We start from the raw sequence: 18,984 nt of genomic DNA on the forward strand, positions 1-18,984 counted from the left end.
AAGTGTTATTAGTCTGTTATTACAATAACAATCCAATAACAAAAAAATCATAACGACGAATAACAAATCTTGTTATAAATAACATAAAATGTTATTGGCCTAGTATTTTCAAATATCAAAAAAATTTATTCCCACGTTATTTCCGTCTGCTCGGGAAGAATTTTCGCGAATCTTACCAACCTTATCAAACTTAATGAATGCCATTTAAACCTTATTTTAGGACCAAAATTTGACCACAATTTAATTGTGGAGTCCCTTACAAGTTCAGGTGTATGCACCCTGCTTTAACAGGTTCCGCTGCAGCATGCCATGAGTAATGTGTGTCTCACAGAGATGAATACATTTTTTTGTTTGTTATCTGAAAAGTGAGGAAAAGAAAGATGTCTGACCGTGGACGAAAGATTGATGTGAGGGATGCTGCGTTCAGATCGCACAGCAGGCTGTGACAAGTGAAGATATGAACGATTGTCCTCGCCACAAGGAACAACAATAAATTTTACTCTTTTGTTGGGCAAGGCACATGACCAGATAATGACATAAATGCAGAATGGAGTTGAGTTGCACTATTTTACCGTCAGAGTGTCGAAACCATCCGAGAGGACGTCAAATTACTCTCGTCAGCACTCGTTGAAATATGGCCACGCCTACTGCGTAAAGTTTACCGCAAAGATGATTCTTTGAAATGGTTTGAGTGAAAATGTTGCTCGGAAAAAAATTGTAGGAGATTGCTTCAAGAATAAAAATACAATTCTGTATTATTTAATGCGTGTGATTGCAACATTCTTTTTGTTTTATTAATTCTTTCATAATATATCTTTTCATATGCACGTTCGTGTATCTTTCTACATTCTACTGTTTTACATGTTATTAAATGTATTTTTTCTGTGTTTTTGTGAGTTGTCTTGAATGTATGAATTGTCTTGTTGTGTTGTGTTGTAAACGCTTCAAGCGTTTACAATTACGCGCTAATTTAGTTTTCTTTTTCTGATATTTTCATTCTTCTGTGGGTGCGTTTTATTTGTTCCTTTTTTGTTTGCGTGTGGATTCTCTGCACATTCACATTGTCTTTATAGTGTTGTTTATTGTTTACGCTGTGCAGTGCAGTTTTTGTTATGTTGTGTGGAGTTTTGCGTTCAAGTTACTGCTCTGTCTACAGTTAATAATGCTTCTAAATAATACACATGTTTATTATTTTTATACTCTCCAAAGATGTTCTGTTAATGCTTCCTTCTTCACTTTACTTGTGTAATATGGCGGGGTATTTTGTTTTGCTTTAGATATATAAGTGTTTGTTTGCTTTTTTGTTTGTTTTTATATACGTTTGTCTTGTTCCATTTACAACTAGGGGCGACTAAATTCTCACTACGGACTTGTTTGTTGATTTTACGATTGTTTCACTTAAATACATCGAGTTTTTTTTCTTTCAAACAACAGTGTTGTATATTTTTTTTTTCTTTAAATCTACAGTTAGTGTCAGATTTGCACTACATTTCATTTGTGTTTGCAAGATGCAGGGCTGTGGAGTCGGAGTCGGAGTCGGAGCCGGAGTCGGTGGAGTCGGGTCTTTTTGGGAAGCCTGGAGTCGGAGTCGGAGTCGGAGTCGTTAAAACTCGAACAGCTGGAGTCGGAGTCGGAGCCGGAGTCGGCTAAATTTTATGAGCTGGAGTCGGAGTCGGAGTCGGAGCCGGAGATTTCTGATAACCCGGAGTCGGAGTCGGAGCCGGAGTTATCTTAAATTCAAGAAAAAATATGTTTTTTTATTGTTCAGTATTTCCTGTATAACAGCTTAATTTACAAAACAACTTATATTTTTAATTGATTCATCAGATGCCATTATGTATTTGAAGCTTTTATTGTGATTGAAAAGCTCTAATTGGGTTATTACACTATAATCACTAAATGATAACCTTTTATCCAAGTATGTAGTATCATAACTCAAAAAAAAAAATAAAAAATAAATATTGGTTATGTAGGCAGACTACATTTATGTGCCCTTTCAACTCAAATTTGACCAAATTTCATCCAGTTATTTCTGAAAAAAGTACACACAAAGTAATCTTTTACCCCGATAGCGAATGTCTTAGAGGTTTTAAGTCAATTCATTTTATAGGAAAAAATTACGAGGTACATAAAAAGATTATAAATAATAATCACTGTTTTTGCAGATCGAAAAAGAGTCACTGACAGTTTAACTTTTGTAACAAATAATCTACAATAATAACAATCTCTTACTTGAAACTCAACATGCGCATTTTGTTTATAACTGAGTACAAGAAATCAAAGTGTTGTATTTAAAATAATTGAAACTAACAAAAAATGTCAACAGAAGTTGCAAAAAATTTGAAATAATCATTGATTGTTGATGTTGATGTTGTTTTTAAGTAAACTATTTTGACATCGTTGCAAATTATCGTTGAACAAATCTCAAGAATTCAGTACAAAAATGAACTAATAAAAAATGTATAGAACAAAATATAGGATTAAAATATATTTTTCAAATCTTATAAATAAAAAAACTGAATCAAAAAATTAACAACTGGTACGAATTTTCTCATACTGTATGTCTCACGGCAATAGGACGGAAAGTGATAATCATTGCAAATCAATGTACCTTAAAAAAATGAAATATTTGTGACCTAGAAAATATTTTACTTGTCGATATTTGTTTTTTATTATATTTTTATGTTTTTTTTCATATATTTTGATGGAGGCGAAAGATCATCCATAAAGCTTCGTTTTAGGTGAAGATTCACGAAGTATCGTGCACCTCCTTTTTAAAGAATATAAAATTTTAAAATTAAAATAAATTAAAAATTTTCAGGTTAAAATATTTTCCATGTCACAGATATTTGAAAATGACATCTTAAGCGTCCTTTCCACGAAGAAATTGTTTAGATACATTGATATGCAATAATAATCTCCTTCAGCCATGGCGTGATGTCTATGCACGTCTTAAAAAAAAAACAAAAAAAAAATGTTTCGTTTAAAATTGACATTCAAAAAACAAGGTGCTTCTTACAAATGTCAGCCTGAAAGTGAGCAAATTGAATTTTAATGTTCAATAGATCATTAAGGCCAGGTTTTTTAGTTATTAATTCAAAAATAAAAATTTAATATTTAAATTTATTAGCTTTGAAAAAAATATTTTCAAATTTGAGGTTAAGCAATCCTAATTTACTTACAAAACTGTTCTTCTCAAAATGCCTCTAAAACTGAAGATATTTTTTGATTTCTGTTTCCATAACGTGTAGAACTTGTAACCTAGAAACTTTTTTTCCGTTTATTTGCTTTACTTTACTTTTACTTAACTTATTTTTCTTGAGAAAAACATGATGCTTAGAGAGTATATAATCCTATTTATCAATGTTTTAAAAATAATTAACCGATAATAGTTAACTAACTTTTGAAACATTTAAAATATGTGGAGTCGGAGTTGGAGTTGGAGCCAACCATTTGTTGAAAGCTGGAGTCGGAGTCGGAGTCGGCTAGAGTTGGTAGACCGGAGTCGGAGTCGGTGTCGGAGCCAACCATTTGTTCAAAGCCGGAGCCGGAGTCGGAGTCGGAGTCAGCAAATCTGAGAAAGCCGGAGTCGGAGTCGGAGTCGTTTGAAACATGACCCGACTCCGCAGCCCTGGCAAGATGCATAAGATGAGTTCGAGAAAAAAAACCGTGAGTGAACTTGATGTTTGTGTGTTGCCCGCAACGATTCTGATATTTTGTCATCGTTTTGCGGACCCAAAATACTGCTCGTCTTTATTGTGTCGACGTTTCCCGGATTAAAAAAAATAGAACACGAACTAATCGAGACACGAGTTGCCGCGCTATAAATAAAAGATCTTTCTGTACGATTGCATTTTTAACTTAAACGAATAAAATTAGTACGAAATCGATTGCTTAAGGTGAGTTAACAAGAATAAAATAAAGTAAATCCAACGTTACTAGTTATGTGTGTTACAACCAAGGTTGACATTAAACTCTATTTATAATCTACACAAAACAAACGTTAAATCAAGTAGCACAAATTGTTAAAATAAATGCTTAATTTTATTACCACTGAATGATTCTACCTTTCGTGTTAACACCTCATTTTGATTGCACCTGAAGAAAGCCAACGCAATCCACTTGCGTTTGCAGTTAAGTAGCGTTGTGATTTTATTTTTCAACGCTATTAAAATATCAAATAGCTATTCAATCTTTTTAGAAGAACCACTTATATTTTGTACGAATTAAACCTAATTAACCTTTTTTACATATGCCGCGAACCCAAGAACAAAACACACCTCGAATTTTTCTGCTCAAGTTACCCAAAGTTGGGTTAAAAACTTTTCTCAAAACCAAACACCCCTCGTCAAACTGCTTCGTTCGAAACGTCATCGCGCGCACATCTGGCAACGCTCGCGTCCGCGCGACGATGACAGCAGGCTGTTTCCGGTGGAGAGAAACGTCAAGAAATACAGGTGGAAAATGTGTTTGAAGCTGCAGTGTTTACTTCGGAAAAAAGGTTGAGACTTTTGATGTTGATACTAGTACGGCCCAGTTTTGAAGAAAATTACTTGCTAGAAGCTGAATTTATTGAGACACCTGGGAAATCAAAGCTTAAATGTCAATTTTCTGTTGTTTTGCCGGACAGAATTTGGAGGTGAGTGGAACTTAGACGATTTCGAGGTGCTGAAAAAGTTGAGGTTCTCAAATTCCCTTGCCTTGAATGCTGCATCAACTAATCAGCAAAATCTGGGACGGACGATAACTTCCTGCATGAATGTCCTTCAAATTTGAAGAGGATGCATTTGGTAGGCCAAGTTTGAAGGGCATTTCCAAAATGTGTTTTATTCTGGAAAATCATCAAGCGGGCCAGTACGGACTTCCCAAGGAACGGGGTCAAGAAAAAGCTTAACGAACAGCAGAATAAAAGAGAAGGCAAATTCTATAAGGTTTCAACTTTCTTTATCCCTTTCCTTACCAGCAGCGTACTTTGCTCAAACCATTACCTGAATGTAGCAGCCATGCATTGTTTTAAAGGCGTTTTCTAGCGGAAAAATATAAGCAAATCAAGCGCTCACCCTTCCAGATCAACAGAATCACTCACAACTTGTCCCAAAGCTTTAAGATACTGAACTAATTCGTCCCAAAAATAATAAGCTGCAAACGTTCTACGGCGATGCTAAGAGAGGGGAAGTTTCCGTTTTGATTAGTGTATAATTCATTGCATAAATTTATTCTTGAGTGACAAGCAAAATAACTATTAGTAACAGTTTCGTCTTAGTAAATAGTTTTTATCGCACTGCGATAGCTTCGATTCGATTTTGTTAACCAAACAAAACGTTCTGTCTGTGTAAATTGTGGTTAATCACAATAGTTGTAAGAGATATAAACAAATAAATGTACGAAAAATCACATCACAGAAACCGGGATTCTGCAAGATTGCCAAAAAAAAAACAAAAATGTTAAAACAAGCGATGATTACAGAAAATTGCATCTACCACGCACTACGAAGCGCTCTACTTTTTCCGCGCCTTGAGCGAATTGCTACCACCACCGGAAGGTTCCGCCGTCCCCTTGACCGCCGCCGCAGCAGCCTTCCGGTTCAGCGAGCTACTGCTGAAGGTGTTCCGCGTAAGGCTCGCCGTCGGCGTACTGGCCGCCGAGGTAATACTTTCGCTGCTAACCCCCTTGGAGACGTCCCCGGCCAGCTTGGTGGCCACCGGAATCCCGCTGGTCGCGACGACGCCCCCGTTCTTGCGCAGCACTTTGCTGCCCTTTTCGTCGTTCTTCTCCTTCTCAATCTTTGTACTGCTGCGAGATCGTTTGTTGCGCTTGATGGTGGTGGTGGCGGCGGCGGCGGTTGTTCCTGCCGCCGCTAGACTGGTCAGCTCCAGGTTGATGTCGCCGTTGTTGTTCCGGTGGTCGTCTCCGCTCAGCGGAAGCGTTCGTGAGATTCCTGTGGAGCGTTGAATTAGAAACCTTGATACCATCTAAATTCCAAGAAGTCACTTACCTCCTCCATTCCCATTCAGCTCGTCCGTGGCGGCTGCGGCGGCAGCTGCCGCACCTGGAGCACCCGTTCCGGCGGAGATCAGCTGCGGAGGGGCGGTTCCACCGCCCGCATTCCTCATCCGGCGCGTCATCGGCTTGTTCAGTATCAGCTGGATGGCCGCCGTTGTCTCGTCGCCATCCGGCTTCGCCGTCCCGCCACCGCTTGCCTTCGAGCTGTCCTGCTGAGCCATGCTGGACCGGAGCCGGGCCGAGGCCGGAATCTTCGAGCGGCCCCGCTTGTACGTGATGATGTTCGGGATGTTGATGAACTGATAGTGGTGATGGTAGCTGTCCAGGCTGTTGTTGCGCACCGTTCGGACCGACGCCCGCGGTTTCACCTCGTCCTTGACGGTGAGCTTGACGCTGGACGTGGTTCCGCAGCCGCCGGTGGTTGTCGTGGTGGTGGCCGTCACCGTTGTCGTGATGGTGGTGCAGTGCTGGTGCTGTTGCAGGATGGCTTCCGCCGTGTTTTGTACGTTTTTCTTGTTCTTTTGCTGCTGGACGTGCTGGCTGGCCGAAACGGACCTGATGGGGGAAGAAAGAAGATGGTTTTTAATTGTACCACTTGAAACGCTGCAAATTTTTCGGAAGATATCCAGTTCAGAGTGAGCCGAGATTCCAAGGAAAAGATCCATAAAAGACAAAAAATTGAGATCTGGAATCACAGGAAGAAATTCCTCGACAGTGCGGTACTCAACAGAATTTAGATCATAGAGAGCGTCTGCACACCCCTCGTTCAGTTGCAAAACGTCAAACGTGGTCGCGAATCGAGCCAGCACCGCCGATGACAGATGCTGCTTCCGGTGAAAAGAAGCTTCAAGAAGGATGGTAGCATAAAGGGTGAATGACATTCTGCACATGGCTTGCACCCCAACCGGTATCAAAGCGTGCGGACTTGCGGTCTGGTGCGAATCGAAAATTGTTGGTAAGTTAGAAGGCGTCCGAGAGTTATCGTTTGAGAGTGAGTGGAAGAATTCGCGGAGTGGAAAAAATATATAGAGAAGATACAACGAAAGAAAACCTAACAAGCTAACCAAGTGTCCGCCAGACAGCAGGGTTAGACTAGAGAGACCCATTTAGGCGCTGTTGCGGGCAAGTCAGAATAAAACGTGAAGATTGACAGGTGACTAAAACGATTTCTAATCCGAGCAATTAGAGCGAGCTAAGCTGCGATCAGAATCGTACACTACACCGCCCGTCTTCGTCTACAAAATGGCATGGCTGCGTGTGAAGATGTTGTAAACCCCGATCGGGTTAAGAGATCGGTATGATTTGCGGCAAAATGGTGGTCGATTGGGGCCATTCGTGCATTATGTGGTTACTGAGTGTTTTTTCTTTGACCTTGGACCCCTTCTTCTCTTCTTATTTCCACCAAACAATGTTCCTGTGCAAGCAAATCTCCGATGGACGTCGCCGGACAGGATGTTCGCGAAACTGGAGACGCCGAATGGCACACGAGCGCCCTCGAGGCCTACCAAAGGCCGGACTGACGTGGTTGCCAGGCTTCCGTTGAAACTGGGCTGCCAAGGGTTCCGGAATTGGCACGAAGGCGCACTCCATCGTGGAATACACTTTCACACTACTCTGACACTCACAAACTTTACTGCCCCATTTTCGAGATGATCATCCAAAGTTGAATACATTTCTTATAAAAACGCAAAATTTCTTAATTTTCAATAAAATGGCCGCATGGCGGCGTGATTTCTCAGCTCGGTATTTTCTAATTTTCTCGGTTCTGGGTGATGACAAGAGGAGAAATTCGGAAGATCCTCAACCAGCGAACGCGAACCTCTCCAACTCTGGCTGTGGAAAAGGAGCAGCAGATTTCTGGTCAGTTGGTAAATCTTTTATATTGGTTAGATGGTGACAAGTTCTTGGCTGAACCACGGAATCACATATGGATTCGATCATTGAGGATGCTGCATATCAGTAAGAATTTCAGGAAGCATCTTCAGAGTTGGATCGGGATCAGCTCACCGCGGGAATCGCGAACAGGATCCAGGACAATACAGAGGAATTCTACAAACAACAACTTTCAACCCGGATCAACTTAATCTGCTTGCTGGGGAAGTGGTTATGGTTCAGAAGTTGACTGGCACTTGCAAAGTCGGCTACGACAAGCTACGAGCCCAAGGCTATTTGTTTCCGGTCTACCGAACTATTATGATCGAAGACGTTATGTTCGAAGTGGGTTTTTACTGATAGTTCTTATAACATAGGTCCACTTGATGACATGTTTCCCTTGATTTGATGCAAGGTCAGAGATCAGAGAATCTCCGCATATGAAAGGACGCCGGAGTAGATTACTCCAGGAGAAATGTCCTCATGTACACGACTATTCCGTCGTGTGATGCAGGAAACCAGCTGGAAATAAGCCACAACTTGACTAAAACCGACGTTGACTTCATCCGCAAGGTATCTTCACTGCAGTGGGTATAATGAAGGTGGCAAAAGCTACAAACAAGTCAGTTGGCGCTGCAATGCACATGATTGTGGAGAAAGAGGAAAACCGGAACTCCACACTACGGTCTGTTTCGTTGAGAATATTTCAAAGTGGTTTAGCATCATCAACAATCGCAACGAGGATTGGTGTCTACCCGTAGCTGCTACTTCGTTATTGACCAGGACCCCCAAACATTGCTCCGTGGACCACAGATGAAAAGTAGGAACCAATCATCACCCCTTCGCAATTTTCAAAGGTCCCTATCATGCTGATCAATACCGATGCCGGCCACGACCAGTGGTAAGACACGGGGAAGTGGATGGGAATGTTAGTCCGATACTTGAGTGATGGGACCGCCAAATCGACTGCGTCGCCGACAAAGTATCACATGAGTTTTGAGGGGTTAGTAAGATGGGTATGAGGTCAGGATTCACTGTGGTAGGTGATGCGACCATAAGCAATTGTTTATCGGTTGAAATTTTAAAAATCTTAGGCAGCCGGCTGCGGAAAGATACATAATTGATTATTTAAAATGTTTTTTAATCGAACGCGTGCCAACCGAGCTGTAGTGCTATGGGCTGGACTTATCAGTATTTTTCACTGCTTATAAGATAACGCGAGTAGATTACAAAAATAGTAAATAAACGCTTTGCTCTTCATAAAATGGATAGTTTGGTGAGCTACTACTAAAACTGCCAGTTGGAATAAATTATTACGATCAACAAATTTGAACGAAAAGAAAAGAGGACACCGCGTAAACGATTGTGATGAAATTAAAACAATAACTATAACGAACTAAACCGGCTGCGTGCCTTTCGATCAACTATGATAAAATAAGGACTAATGAAAAATAAAATATCAAATAAAAGGCTCCGAAAAACACGATGCAGAGTAACCATGGGGTCCCACTACTCACAATCGAATCTTAACAGCGATACAACGAAAATGAAGGAGAGGAAAATGCAAGAACGAGTGTGGGCGTCCCCATGGCCAGCGCTCTAATTTTCTTTCCTTAATGTCTGCGTGCCTTTCAATAAACGATTTTATAGAAATGTCTTTTGCACCGTGAAAATTTAATACATTATTTGAAAAATTTATGCACAATTTACCCGACGCCGTGCCTTCTGATCAACGATGATATAGGAAGGGCTTTTAAAATTACAGAACAATTAATTAAGCACAAAAAAAAACACCAATCACTGAAAAAATGACGCTCGATACACGAATAATTCTGCAAGGCGTGCGCGCTGCCCCACCAATAAAAATCGACTCAATTCGAAAAACCTGAAAAATAAGTAGAAAAACATTATACGAACTCATTCATACAAACGCTTACACACCACCTATGACACCAGTAAAACCTAAAATACTTTCTTACTTAGATACTTTTGAATATATTTAAGAAATATCATATCACAAAAACATCGGTTAATTATGACTCATTAAAAAGTTTAATGAATAAATTTTAGCATAGTTTAAATCAATTAAAATTTTCATAAATACTATCTTATCGATCAATATTTAACGAACGTAAAGTTGTAAGTCTTCTAAGATCTTGGCTGTTAAAAACGGCACTGTGCCGACCAACGTTTTGAATGCAAGCATGTTTAGAAAAAGAGAAAAACAAACAAGAAAATACAAAGCCGTAATAAATAACGCTCAATTTAAATTGCTACCCAATTTGGAGATTATTCACCGCAATCTCTAGAAATGACCCCACCCCCTCTCTCCAACTGCGTTACGTAATAAAAGAACGCTACCTTGCTAACTATCATGCATACATTCAACACACTCCTACAGTCACACATCCTTCTCTCTCTCTCTCTCTCTCTCTTAAACTATCTCGTTCCTACCCTCCCCTAACTTCTTCACTCTATTCTGAATCACACTCTCTCAGACACTCACAGATAAGCTGACGGCTTGGAACAGACTCACCAAATATCACAGCACGCTCCTCGTCGTCTTCGATTGTATTGGAGCGTTCTGACCGTGTGTTGGACACAGTCGGGTTGAAACGCTGTTTAGTCTTGTCCTGTTGCTAGTGGCCGCTCGCATACACTCAGCCTGGCCACAAATCCTCATTTCACTCCCCTTCCTCATGCACCGACCGCTCGTCACGCCACCATTGAGTCAGTAGGTTACGCTGCAGCAACACACACAAGATCACGGCAAGCCATTTGGAATATTTGCTTCTCATCCTGACACTTTTTCGGAGCAGCTTTGGTGTTCGCTTTCACTTACACATGTGCACGCAAAGTCAGCCGGAGACTCTCCCGATTTCCTCTCACAAACACGCACAAGCCCCACCCCAATGAAGCAAGAAAAATGGCTTCAGATTACTTAAACCAGAAGAAAAATTATTTTTTTCAGCATTTAGTTGCTAAACACTATGCCAGCAATGGACCAACACTTCCATTCAATCATATTTGCACAAAATTACAGTTTTAGCCTTTTTCGAATCGTCTGTCAGATTTTTCACAGCACGCACACAAGTGACAGCCGTCTCCGTCTCACCCCAATCGCAACGAGGATTGTTCGTTAAACTCAGAAGACGAATGTCAAGTATCCCTCGTTCGAGTGCTCTTGATTAGTTGTATTGTATTTTGAAACCTTGAAATTGTATTGCAGTTGAATTGTAGTATTAGTATCCAAGCTACTTCCTAGCGAGCTTTAGTTTTTGATTCCAGTATTTTAAATCGCAACGAGGTTGCTTGGAACGCGCGGAAAAGGTTCCAAAATCCAGGATTTCCAGGATAAAATACAATGTGATGGGCTACCACATGGTTGTCCACGATCTCCAACTATTTTTAACTTCTGCACCATCTCTCTGCATGAGGACAAAGTTAGACAGTTCGGAATTGGAGACACGTTGGAAGCAGCAGCAAATAGAACAAACTGATTCCTGGAGAAGAAAAGAGCAACGTCAGCAACTAATGTACAGCGATCACGTTCACCAACAAGAACCACGATCTATCACATAAAAAGATAAGACCGGAAAAAGGTGACTCGCAAGTACCTCGGGACCTTCCAGTCATTCGATTCGAAGAAGCAATAAGAAAAGGGTTTACCGCTGGAACCACTCCATAGCTGTGAAAAAGGTGGGACCCTACAGCAGATTTAGACACATTTACACCAATGGTTCCAGAACAAAGGACGGAGTAGGTTTTGGAATGGTAGACGACAGCTTAGGACCCAGTCACCGACTACCAAAGTAATGGTCCAGTTTTTCACCAGAAGCAGCTGCAGTATCAACGGACTCTGAACGCCCGATCCTAATCATCACCGACTCCGCAAGCGCTCTGGACGCACTCAAGAGTCAAATCCAGAAACAGCATTGGATCCAAGCGGTCACCAACATAGTCAACCGAAGAACTGTATTTATGTGGGTCCCTTCCCACGTTGGAATCACTGGATCACCAATGTAATCAGACACACGTGGGAAGCTGAATCGTTTGCCAGCCGTTCTCTTTTCATCAGGAAAGTAAAATCCTCTAGTATGACCTAAGAAGACCGACAGTACCATCAAAGATATCTGAGAAAATGAATTTCCACACTGTGCTTCAAGGCTACGCCCAAACAGTCCCGAGGGGATTTGGAAAGGAAGGATTTACTGAACCTGACATTAATCTTAAGCCTAGTGTATACAAACCCACTCTCCCGCAACTCACCTCTTACTAAACAGCCGATGATTCTGCCTGGTGGCGGGACATTGCAGCACCACGTTGGCCATATTGCATCCGCCACCTCCCGGTCCTCCACCTCCCGTCGTCGCCGCCACATTCGCAGTACTCGTGGTAGTGCTCGCTGTATTCGCTAGATTGTTAGTTGCCGTCGTTATCTGCTTCACCCCTTCCTCTCCCTTTTGCGTCGCCGCCCTACTGCCTGTACTCGTCGCCGCCGGACTTGTGGTAACAGGTGGCACAGGAACTCCGTCGGACGTATCCGTTGGCGGTGGTGGTTGTGGAACTTCCGACGGTGAAGCGACGGCGGTGAGTTTGGATGAGGCGATTTGATTCAAAAGATTATTGGCTTGCACAGTGGCACTTGCAGCGGCGAGGGTTCGCGGGTCACCGGCGCTGGTGGTGGCGTTGTTGTTGGCGTTGGCATTGTTGTTGGTGGCGTTGGCGTTGTTGTTCGGATTAATAGCAGCGGTAGTATTGCGGAATGGTTGAGATTTAGCACGAGTGTGATGGTGGTGGTGATGATTGTGGTTGTGGTGGTGATGCGGATTTAGTCGGGGGTTAGCGATTGTTTCGTCATGACTTTTGGGATGGGGGTTGAGTTTGATGATTTGTTTGATTTTTTTAGAACAGACCAGATAGAGGTGAAATGAGATAGAATGAGTGAGACAGCACCAGGAGGAAAGAGATTGAGAAACGAATTGTAAAAGAGAGTTAGTAAATTTGTTAAACCCAAAGATTCCAGTAAGATAAGTTATTCTACCCATTATTTTAGTCGCATGAATTTTGATTGCACAAAGCGAAAAGTGAAGGTCATTAAGGTACGAACGTTTGCAATTTTTGGGACAAATTTGCCATCACCAGGTTAGTCTAACTTTACAAACTATTCCACAACCTTAAATTTCAGCTTCTTAAAACGATCTCAAGCCAATTTTTACACTCTCTCTCATCTTCTTCAAACAATACAGACTAGAGCAAATCCAAAACTTGAAGCAAACCCACCCAAATCCCCATTGTTCTCTCCCCCACGCCTCTTCGTACTCACCACTGCGTGATTATGTTGGCCGACCGGGACGGCCGCCGCCGCATCGCCTTGATCTGGTTCAGCTTGTCGCCCTGCGTCTGCTGAGACTGCTCCAGCGTAATCAACCGGCTGGTGCGAACCGTTTTCGAGCGGCGCGTCACGGGAATCGTCGCACACTTGGTGTCCGGAACGAGCGCCTTCCGCGACTCCACCGGAGCGTCAACCACGTCAATCGCCAACGCAACCGTTCGCTCCGTAGCCGTTGTCGTCCCACCCTCACAGTTGTTGTTCAGCTGGTTGCTCTGCAGTTCCTCCTCGTCGTTCAGCCGCATCGTGTCGACCTTGTGCGAGATGCCCCGCACGCGCTCCTTCAGCAGCAGCTGGACGCGGTTGTTGGCGGCCGTGTCCGGCAGCTTGCTGGCGACCGGAGTGGTCGTCGTAGACGACGCCACCGACGAGCACACGGACGAACCCGACGAGGACGAAGACGACGATGAGGAGTTGGACGTCGAAAGACTGTTCCGACTAACGGCCACGGCTGGCGGCGGCGGCGTCGGCGTCTCCTCGTCGATGGCCGCAAACTGCTTGATGCTGTAGATGCCAAACTCGTGCCGGATCGGCGTTCGGCTGATGCCGTGCCGCTTGCGGTACGCGTTGCCCTCGTTCATCAGCGACGCCTCCTTGCTCAGCATCCACTGCTGCTGGTGGCCGATGACGGAGCCGGGGCGGCACAGCCGCAGCCAGGCGATCGCCTCCAGCGCGCTAAAGTTGTAGTGCTTGATGAGGTAGGCCCCGATCAGGGTACCGGTGCGGCCGAGGCCGGCTGAAACAGGAAGGGGTTTGATCACCGTTCTGTAAATTTTAACTCAATTCAATTCAATTCGATTTTATTTATTGGTAAATAATCATAATACAATAAGTTCTTTTAATGTACATAACAGAGTTTTGGAGTTCCTTTCAGCTGTGTGTTACATCTCCATTTGGAATAATTATTGCTTGAAAATAAAGACCGGCACGGTTACGCTCGTACTTCGCTGAGGAGGGTGGGACGCTGCTGCTTTTTGATTCCTCTCTTCCTGCCCTGCAAGATGTTTTTCCGTGCACTGCATCCACGGTAGTTGCTGGTATGATTGCCTCCACAGTTGGCGCACTTGATGTGCGCATTGGTTTGCTCTGACTTGTCTCCCAGGTCCACTTTGCATGGCAGTGCACACGCCTCGGAGAGGTGTGATTCACCGCACTTCACGCAGCGTGATTGGAGGTTGCAGTTCTAGCAACGGTGGCATTGTGCTGCGTCCGACGGTTTCTTTGAGTAGAACCGACAGTTTACCCAAAAACCGTCCAACGCCTTAGTTCGCCGAAGGGCTTGAATTTTGACGTCGATATACGGCGTTGACACTCACGTGTTGCAATCGGTTCGACAGGAAACTCTTTGAAATTTTGTTTGCTATGCCTAGAATTCCATAGCCCTTCAGCATTTGTAACAGCAGCTCGTAGTAGATCTAGCCGTATGCCTTTTGAAATATCAGAAACAGTTCACCAGACAATGTTTGCTCGTCCAAGCTGTCGTAGGTGTCTTTAAGTAGATCACAGGTGGCTTGTTTGTGGGTATCCAGAAAACTAGCAACAAATCGTTGATTTGTTCAACTTCGCTTGGTCCATTATAATCCCTAAGGGACTCGGTTCCTTCTGCCAGCAGTGAGCAAATACTTTGCCTTTACCACAATAACCCTTAGTCCAACCTTCTTCGCTTCCCGCTCTAAGTCAGTGTACGCATCCGCAACCTCCTTGGGCGACAATGTGAATGTCGTCGGCATAGTAGATGAACTGGCTGGTTTGTTTGATAATCGTGTCCGCTTGTTGAAGCCCACCCGCCTCATAACACCTTCAAGCCCAATGTTGGCACAGGGGCAGGTCGCCTTGTAGCATCGTTGATGTCACCGTTCTGATCAGCTTCCCGCGGGAAAGCCGTTCTCGTTCCTGATCTTCCAAAGCTCTTCGTGGTCGACCGAGTCGTACGCGGCTTTGAAACCGCTGAACAGGTGGTGCGTCGGGATATGGTACTCGCGACACTTTTGGAGGGTTTGGCGTAGCAAAAAGATTTGGTCCGTGGTCGATTCCCCTTTCACGAAACCGGCCTGGTACGTCCCTACGAAATCCTTTTCTCGCTTCGACAGACGACAGAAGATGATCTGGGAAGGCACTTGTAGGCCGCCTTGAGAATAATGAGGGCACGGTTGTTTTCACATTCTAATTTGTCCCCCTTCTTGTAGATTGGGCATATTACTCCCTCTTTGTACTCTTCCGGTAGCTGTTTTGTGTCCCAGACCTTGACTATCAGCCGGTGTAGACAGGCCGCCAGCTTGTCCGCGCCCATACCATATCGCACCGATACCATCTGTTGTGACGAACCGGACCTGAGTTTCTGGGCGCAGTGCAGCGCTACCCAGAACTTCGAAGCTGGGTTCTTCGCTCTCTTCCGAGAGATAACTGATGAACGACACCGGAAGCTAGGAGTGATTGCAGCATGAAGCCTTTCCGGTATTGACTTGTAGAACTTACGCATTTCATCGCTCCAGCTGTTCTATTCACCGAGCTTCCGTGGCCGGGTTTCGCTTTGTACGTGGAAGGTCGATGGCTTGAAACCCATTTGGCGAGGCAAAAGGGGTAGGTGGCGGTCGAGAGGGGAATTCGGCTGCTGCGGGAATTGACTTTGTCTGAGTCTGAGCGTTAAAGAACTCTGTAGCAGTACACAAAGAAGAGCTTCAGAAGCTACTTTCGACTCGGTCACATGCTCTCAGGCAAAATTCGAGCTGAAGATTGGGCTATATGATCGGACACGATCTCTAGATGGGTCAAAAATAAACGAGGTTTCCCCTCAATCTCGCTCATCCCACGTCCTCGGGTCGGTCTCTCGTGCTCGTGCTGCATGGCATTGGGGGATTGGTCTGAGGAATGAGAGGGTGCAACTGCTCGAATAATTCGTCAAAAACTGTTTCACTCAAACAATAGTGCTACGGAAGACGATCGATCGGCAGGCTGTAAACAACAGCAAAACAGAAAACCTGAGAACAGACCATACTACATACAATAGATACGCAAGTGTCGCAGTGGTCCGTGTCTGTTCACAGTAAAACCAGGCGGCGCTTCTAATCCCGGGAGAGATGGGTTTGCAGTTGTCGCAACTGTTTGTACGACTCCTTGTTCCCACGGGTGTTGTGCAGCAGCCACTTGTCCCGCGCTGCTTTCTTCTCGTCCCAAATCGCCTGACACTCGTCGTCGAACCAGCCGTTCCGTCGAACTCGGTCCACATACCCGATAGCGTTCGATGCCGCTGCGTTGATGGCTGCTTCCTTATGGCTCCAGCAGGCTGCTAGAGGTGCTCCGGTGAGCTCACCTTTGACAGGCAACGCAGCTTCGAGTTCCTGGGCGTACTGGGTAGCGACCCCAGGATCCTTGAGCCGCTCGAGATTATACCGCTGCGGGTACCGGATCTTGTTGACCTCGGACAGACGTTGGCGCAGCTTTGCCACATGTAGTGGGTGGTCCGAGTCGCTCTGCGCACCACGGTAGTTTCTGATGTCGATTATGTCCGACAAGTGCCGACCGTCGATGAGAACATGGTCGATTTGTGTCTCCGTGTCGTTTGGTGATCTCCAGGTGTACTTGTAGAGGATGCTGTGCTGGAAGAAGGTACTACGTATTGTCATGTTTCGGGAGGTTGCAAAATCGATGAGTCGTATGCCGTTCTCGTTCGTCTGCTGATGGGCGCTGAACCTTCCAAGCGTCGGTCTGAACTCCTCCCTCCTGGCCAACTAGAGCAGTGCTTTGGACACTTCCTGTACTCGCGGCCAAGTAGCCCGTAGAAAGCGTCCTTATCATCGGCGTCACAACAACCTACAACCCACTTACCTTTGCAGTGCACCGCGATCCCGCCGTCCGCCTGCTCGCAGATCGTCAGAAACTTCTTCAGGATGGCATCGTTCGGGGTGCTCCCGTCCACGAAGAACAGATCGTGATGCGTAAAGCCCGCGCTGGTGAACCGCGCCGCGTCGTAGATCTTCACGTTCAACCGGATGATGGTGGTCACGTTGTGCTTGCGAAAGTACTCAAAGTACGTCTCGGGGGCGTGAATGGGGTAGCCGTTGTCCAGTCGGCTCTTGCTGTGCGGTCCGCAGAACGCCAGAAACTTGTCCGGCACGATCCAGTTGAAGTCGCCGTTTTCGACGCGCTCAAAGTGCTCGTACTGCTGGGAGTCAAAGTCGTCGAAGCTGAAGAAGCCGGCCTCGAGCGCCCGGGCGATCGCGTGGATGCAGTCGTACAGGGATATCCGGTAGCCGGAGTACACGTACGACGCGTCGCAGAACTTGGTGTACGTGAGCACGTTGCAGCCGGACGTGAGCGGTTTGAGGGCCTCGTCCGGGGTGCGCTTCAGGTAGATCACCGAGTACGCCCCGATGAGGTACGCCGCGTTGAGGCGCTTGGACGCGTCCACCGAGGTGTAGTGGACGATCTTCTTCTTGGCGTGCTGCGCCAGCCGGAGCTTCTCGTTCAGCATCTGGCAGTACCGGTACAGCATGCAGATGTTCAGCGGACCAAAGTCGTTGTAAAAGTTCTCGTACACCAACTCCTCGTCGATGGAGAAGTAGTGCGTGTTGGAGGTACCGCGCGGCTTAAAGTCCTTCTTGAACGCCACAAAGTACAGCCGGTCTGTGGAAGGACAGTTTGATTAGACAACATCGTTGACTCTATACGCCGAATCCCAACTCACTCTCGATGATCTCCGAGGCGGACTGAATGTTCTCGTTGTTCAAATCCATCCTGTCGTTTCTCTGTCCAAACATCGGGAGCACGACAAAACTTCTCCGGAAAAGTGCCTGCAGAAACAAAATGAGCTTGTAATGTTACAGAAGAACACATGTAATGTGTACTGACCAGCGCGACCAGAGCAGAGGTGACGATGACGGCCGAGCGGGTGTTCTCAGCTGTCGATGTCCAACACGGAGAACAACAACAAAAATACTAGGCCAATGCTATTTCCAGCACCGCTGGCTGACGGATTACGTACGCCTTAATCTATGCCTTTCTTCTTGCTGCTCGAGGAAAAGCGCCTTTCTTCGCGTTGACCTTTCCCTACTTAAGCAGGGAGGCGTGCGTGTCCTTCGACCCTTCTCCCTCTCTCTCTCTCTCTCTCTCTCTCTTCCAGATCGTTTAGATTTGATTGCCACTCCTGCTTTCAAGGACAGTCCCGCTACTAGTCGTCGCCGTCCGGCTCATTGTTGTGGTCGTCGTCGTAATTAGCATTTGGGAGGTTATTTCTGAACCCTGGACATTGGGAGCGCGCACGAAACGGCTCTGTTGCACGCCAAGTTCGTGCGGCGGATTCACTCGAGGGCTAGTTGTGGTCGTGGACACCGTTGCATCTTGTTAACCTAGAATTGGGGCGAGAAGAAGAAGAAGTTGGTTGGGGTGGCGGTTATTGGTTGTTACAACATTTGGTATTTTGGCGGAGGGGGGATTTAGAAATGCGGGAGAGTTGTGGTGGAGAAAATCGATTGCGGATGCATATTAGAGAACTTGAAATTTGAGGCTTGAGACAAAGGCAAAACAGGACTTGTAACGTAATGGTAATGTTCTGTTACAAGAAGCGTTTTTGATTACTTGTAAAGGAGTTTCATAAAAATAAGCAAGTTCAAAATTGGTAAACAACAAATTTTACGTCAATTTTACCAATAAAAAATGGTCGATTTAAAAGGATTTAAATGAGAAATAAGTTGGACCGACTTAACCTTCTAAGATCCAAT

The 18,984-nt window shown here is 44.9% G+C and overlaps 1 protein-coding gene across 2 annotated transcripts; it reads right to left on the minus strand.

Annotated features, from left to right (window-relative positions):
- Positions 1-938: 938 nt before the first annotated feature.
- On the minus strand, positions 939-18,383 carry LOC120419276 (uncharacterized). 2 transcript variants are annotated; one of them, XM_039581941.2, is made up of 7 exons: positions 18,116-18,383; positions 17,952-18,057; positions 17,093-17,890; positions 13,202-14,003; positions 12,145-12,738; positions 5,996-6,558; positions 939-5,938 (listed from the first exon to the last, which is right to left on the minus strand). In XM_039581941.2, exons 2-7 carry the CDS (start codon positions 18,022-18,024, stop codon positions 5,499-5,501), a joined length of 3,270 nt encoding a protein of 1,089 aa, XP_039437875.1. In that variant the 5' UTR covers positions 18,025-18,057; positions 18,116-18,383; the 3' UTR covers positions 939-5,498. The 2 variants fall into 2 exon arrangements, with proteins under 2 accessions (XP_039437875.1, XP_039437876.1); XM_039581942.2 differs by having other exon boundaries at positions 12,145-12,552; positions 18,116-18,382.
- Positions 18,384-18,984: the final 601 nt, after the last annotated feature.

This window comes from Culex pipiens, chromosome 1 (genome assembly GCF_016801865.2).
Source record: "Culex pipiens pallens isolate TS chromosome 1, TS_CPP_V2, whole genome shotgun sequence".
NCBI lineage: Eukaryota > Metazoa > Arthropoda > Insecta > Diptera > Culicidae > Culex > Culex pipiens.

Bases quoted from the DNA above. Each gene is read 5' to 3' on its own strand.
- LOC120419276 (XM_039581941.2), bottom strand. From the start codon at position 18,024: ATGTTTGGACAGAGAAACGACAGGATGGATTTGAACAACGAGAACATT. The intron at 12,739-13,201 runs GTGAGTACGAAG...CCATCCCAAAAG, and splicing joins GCCAACATAATCACGCAGTG to TCATGACGAAACAATCGCTA. The intron at 5,939-5,995 runs GTAAGTGACTTC...AACGCTCCACAG, and splicing joins GCTGAATGGGAATGGAGGAG to GAATCTCACGAACGCTTCCG.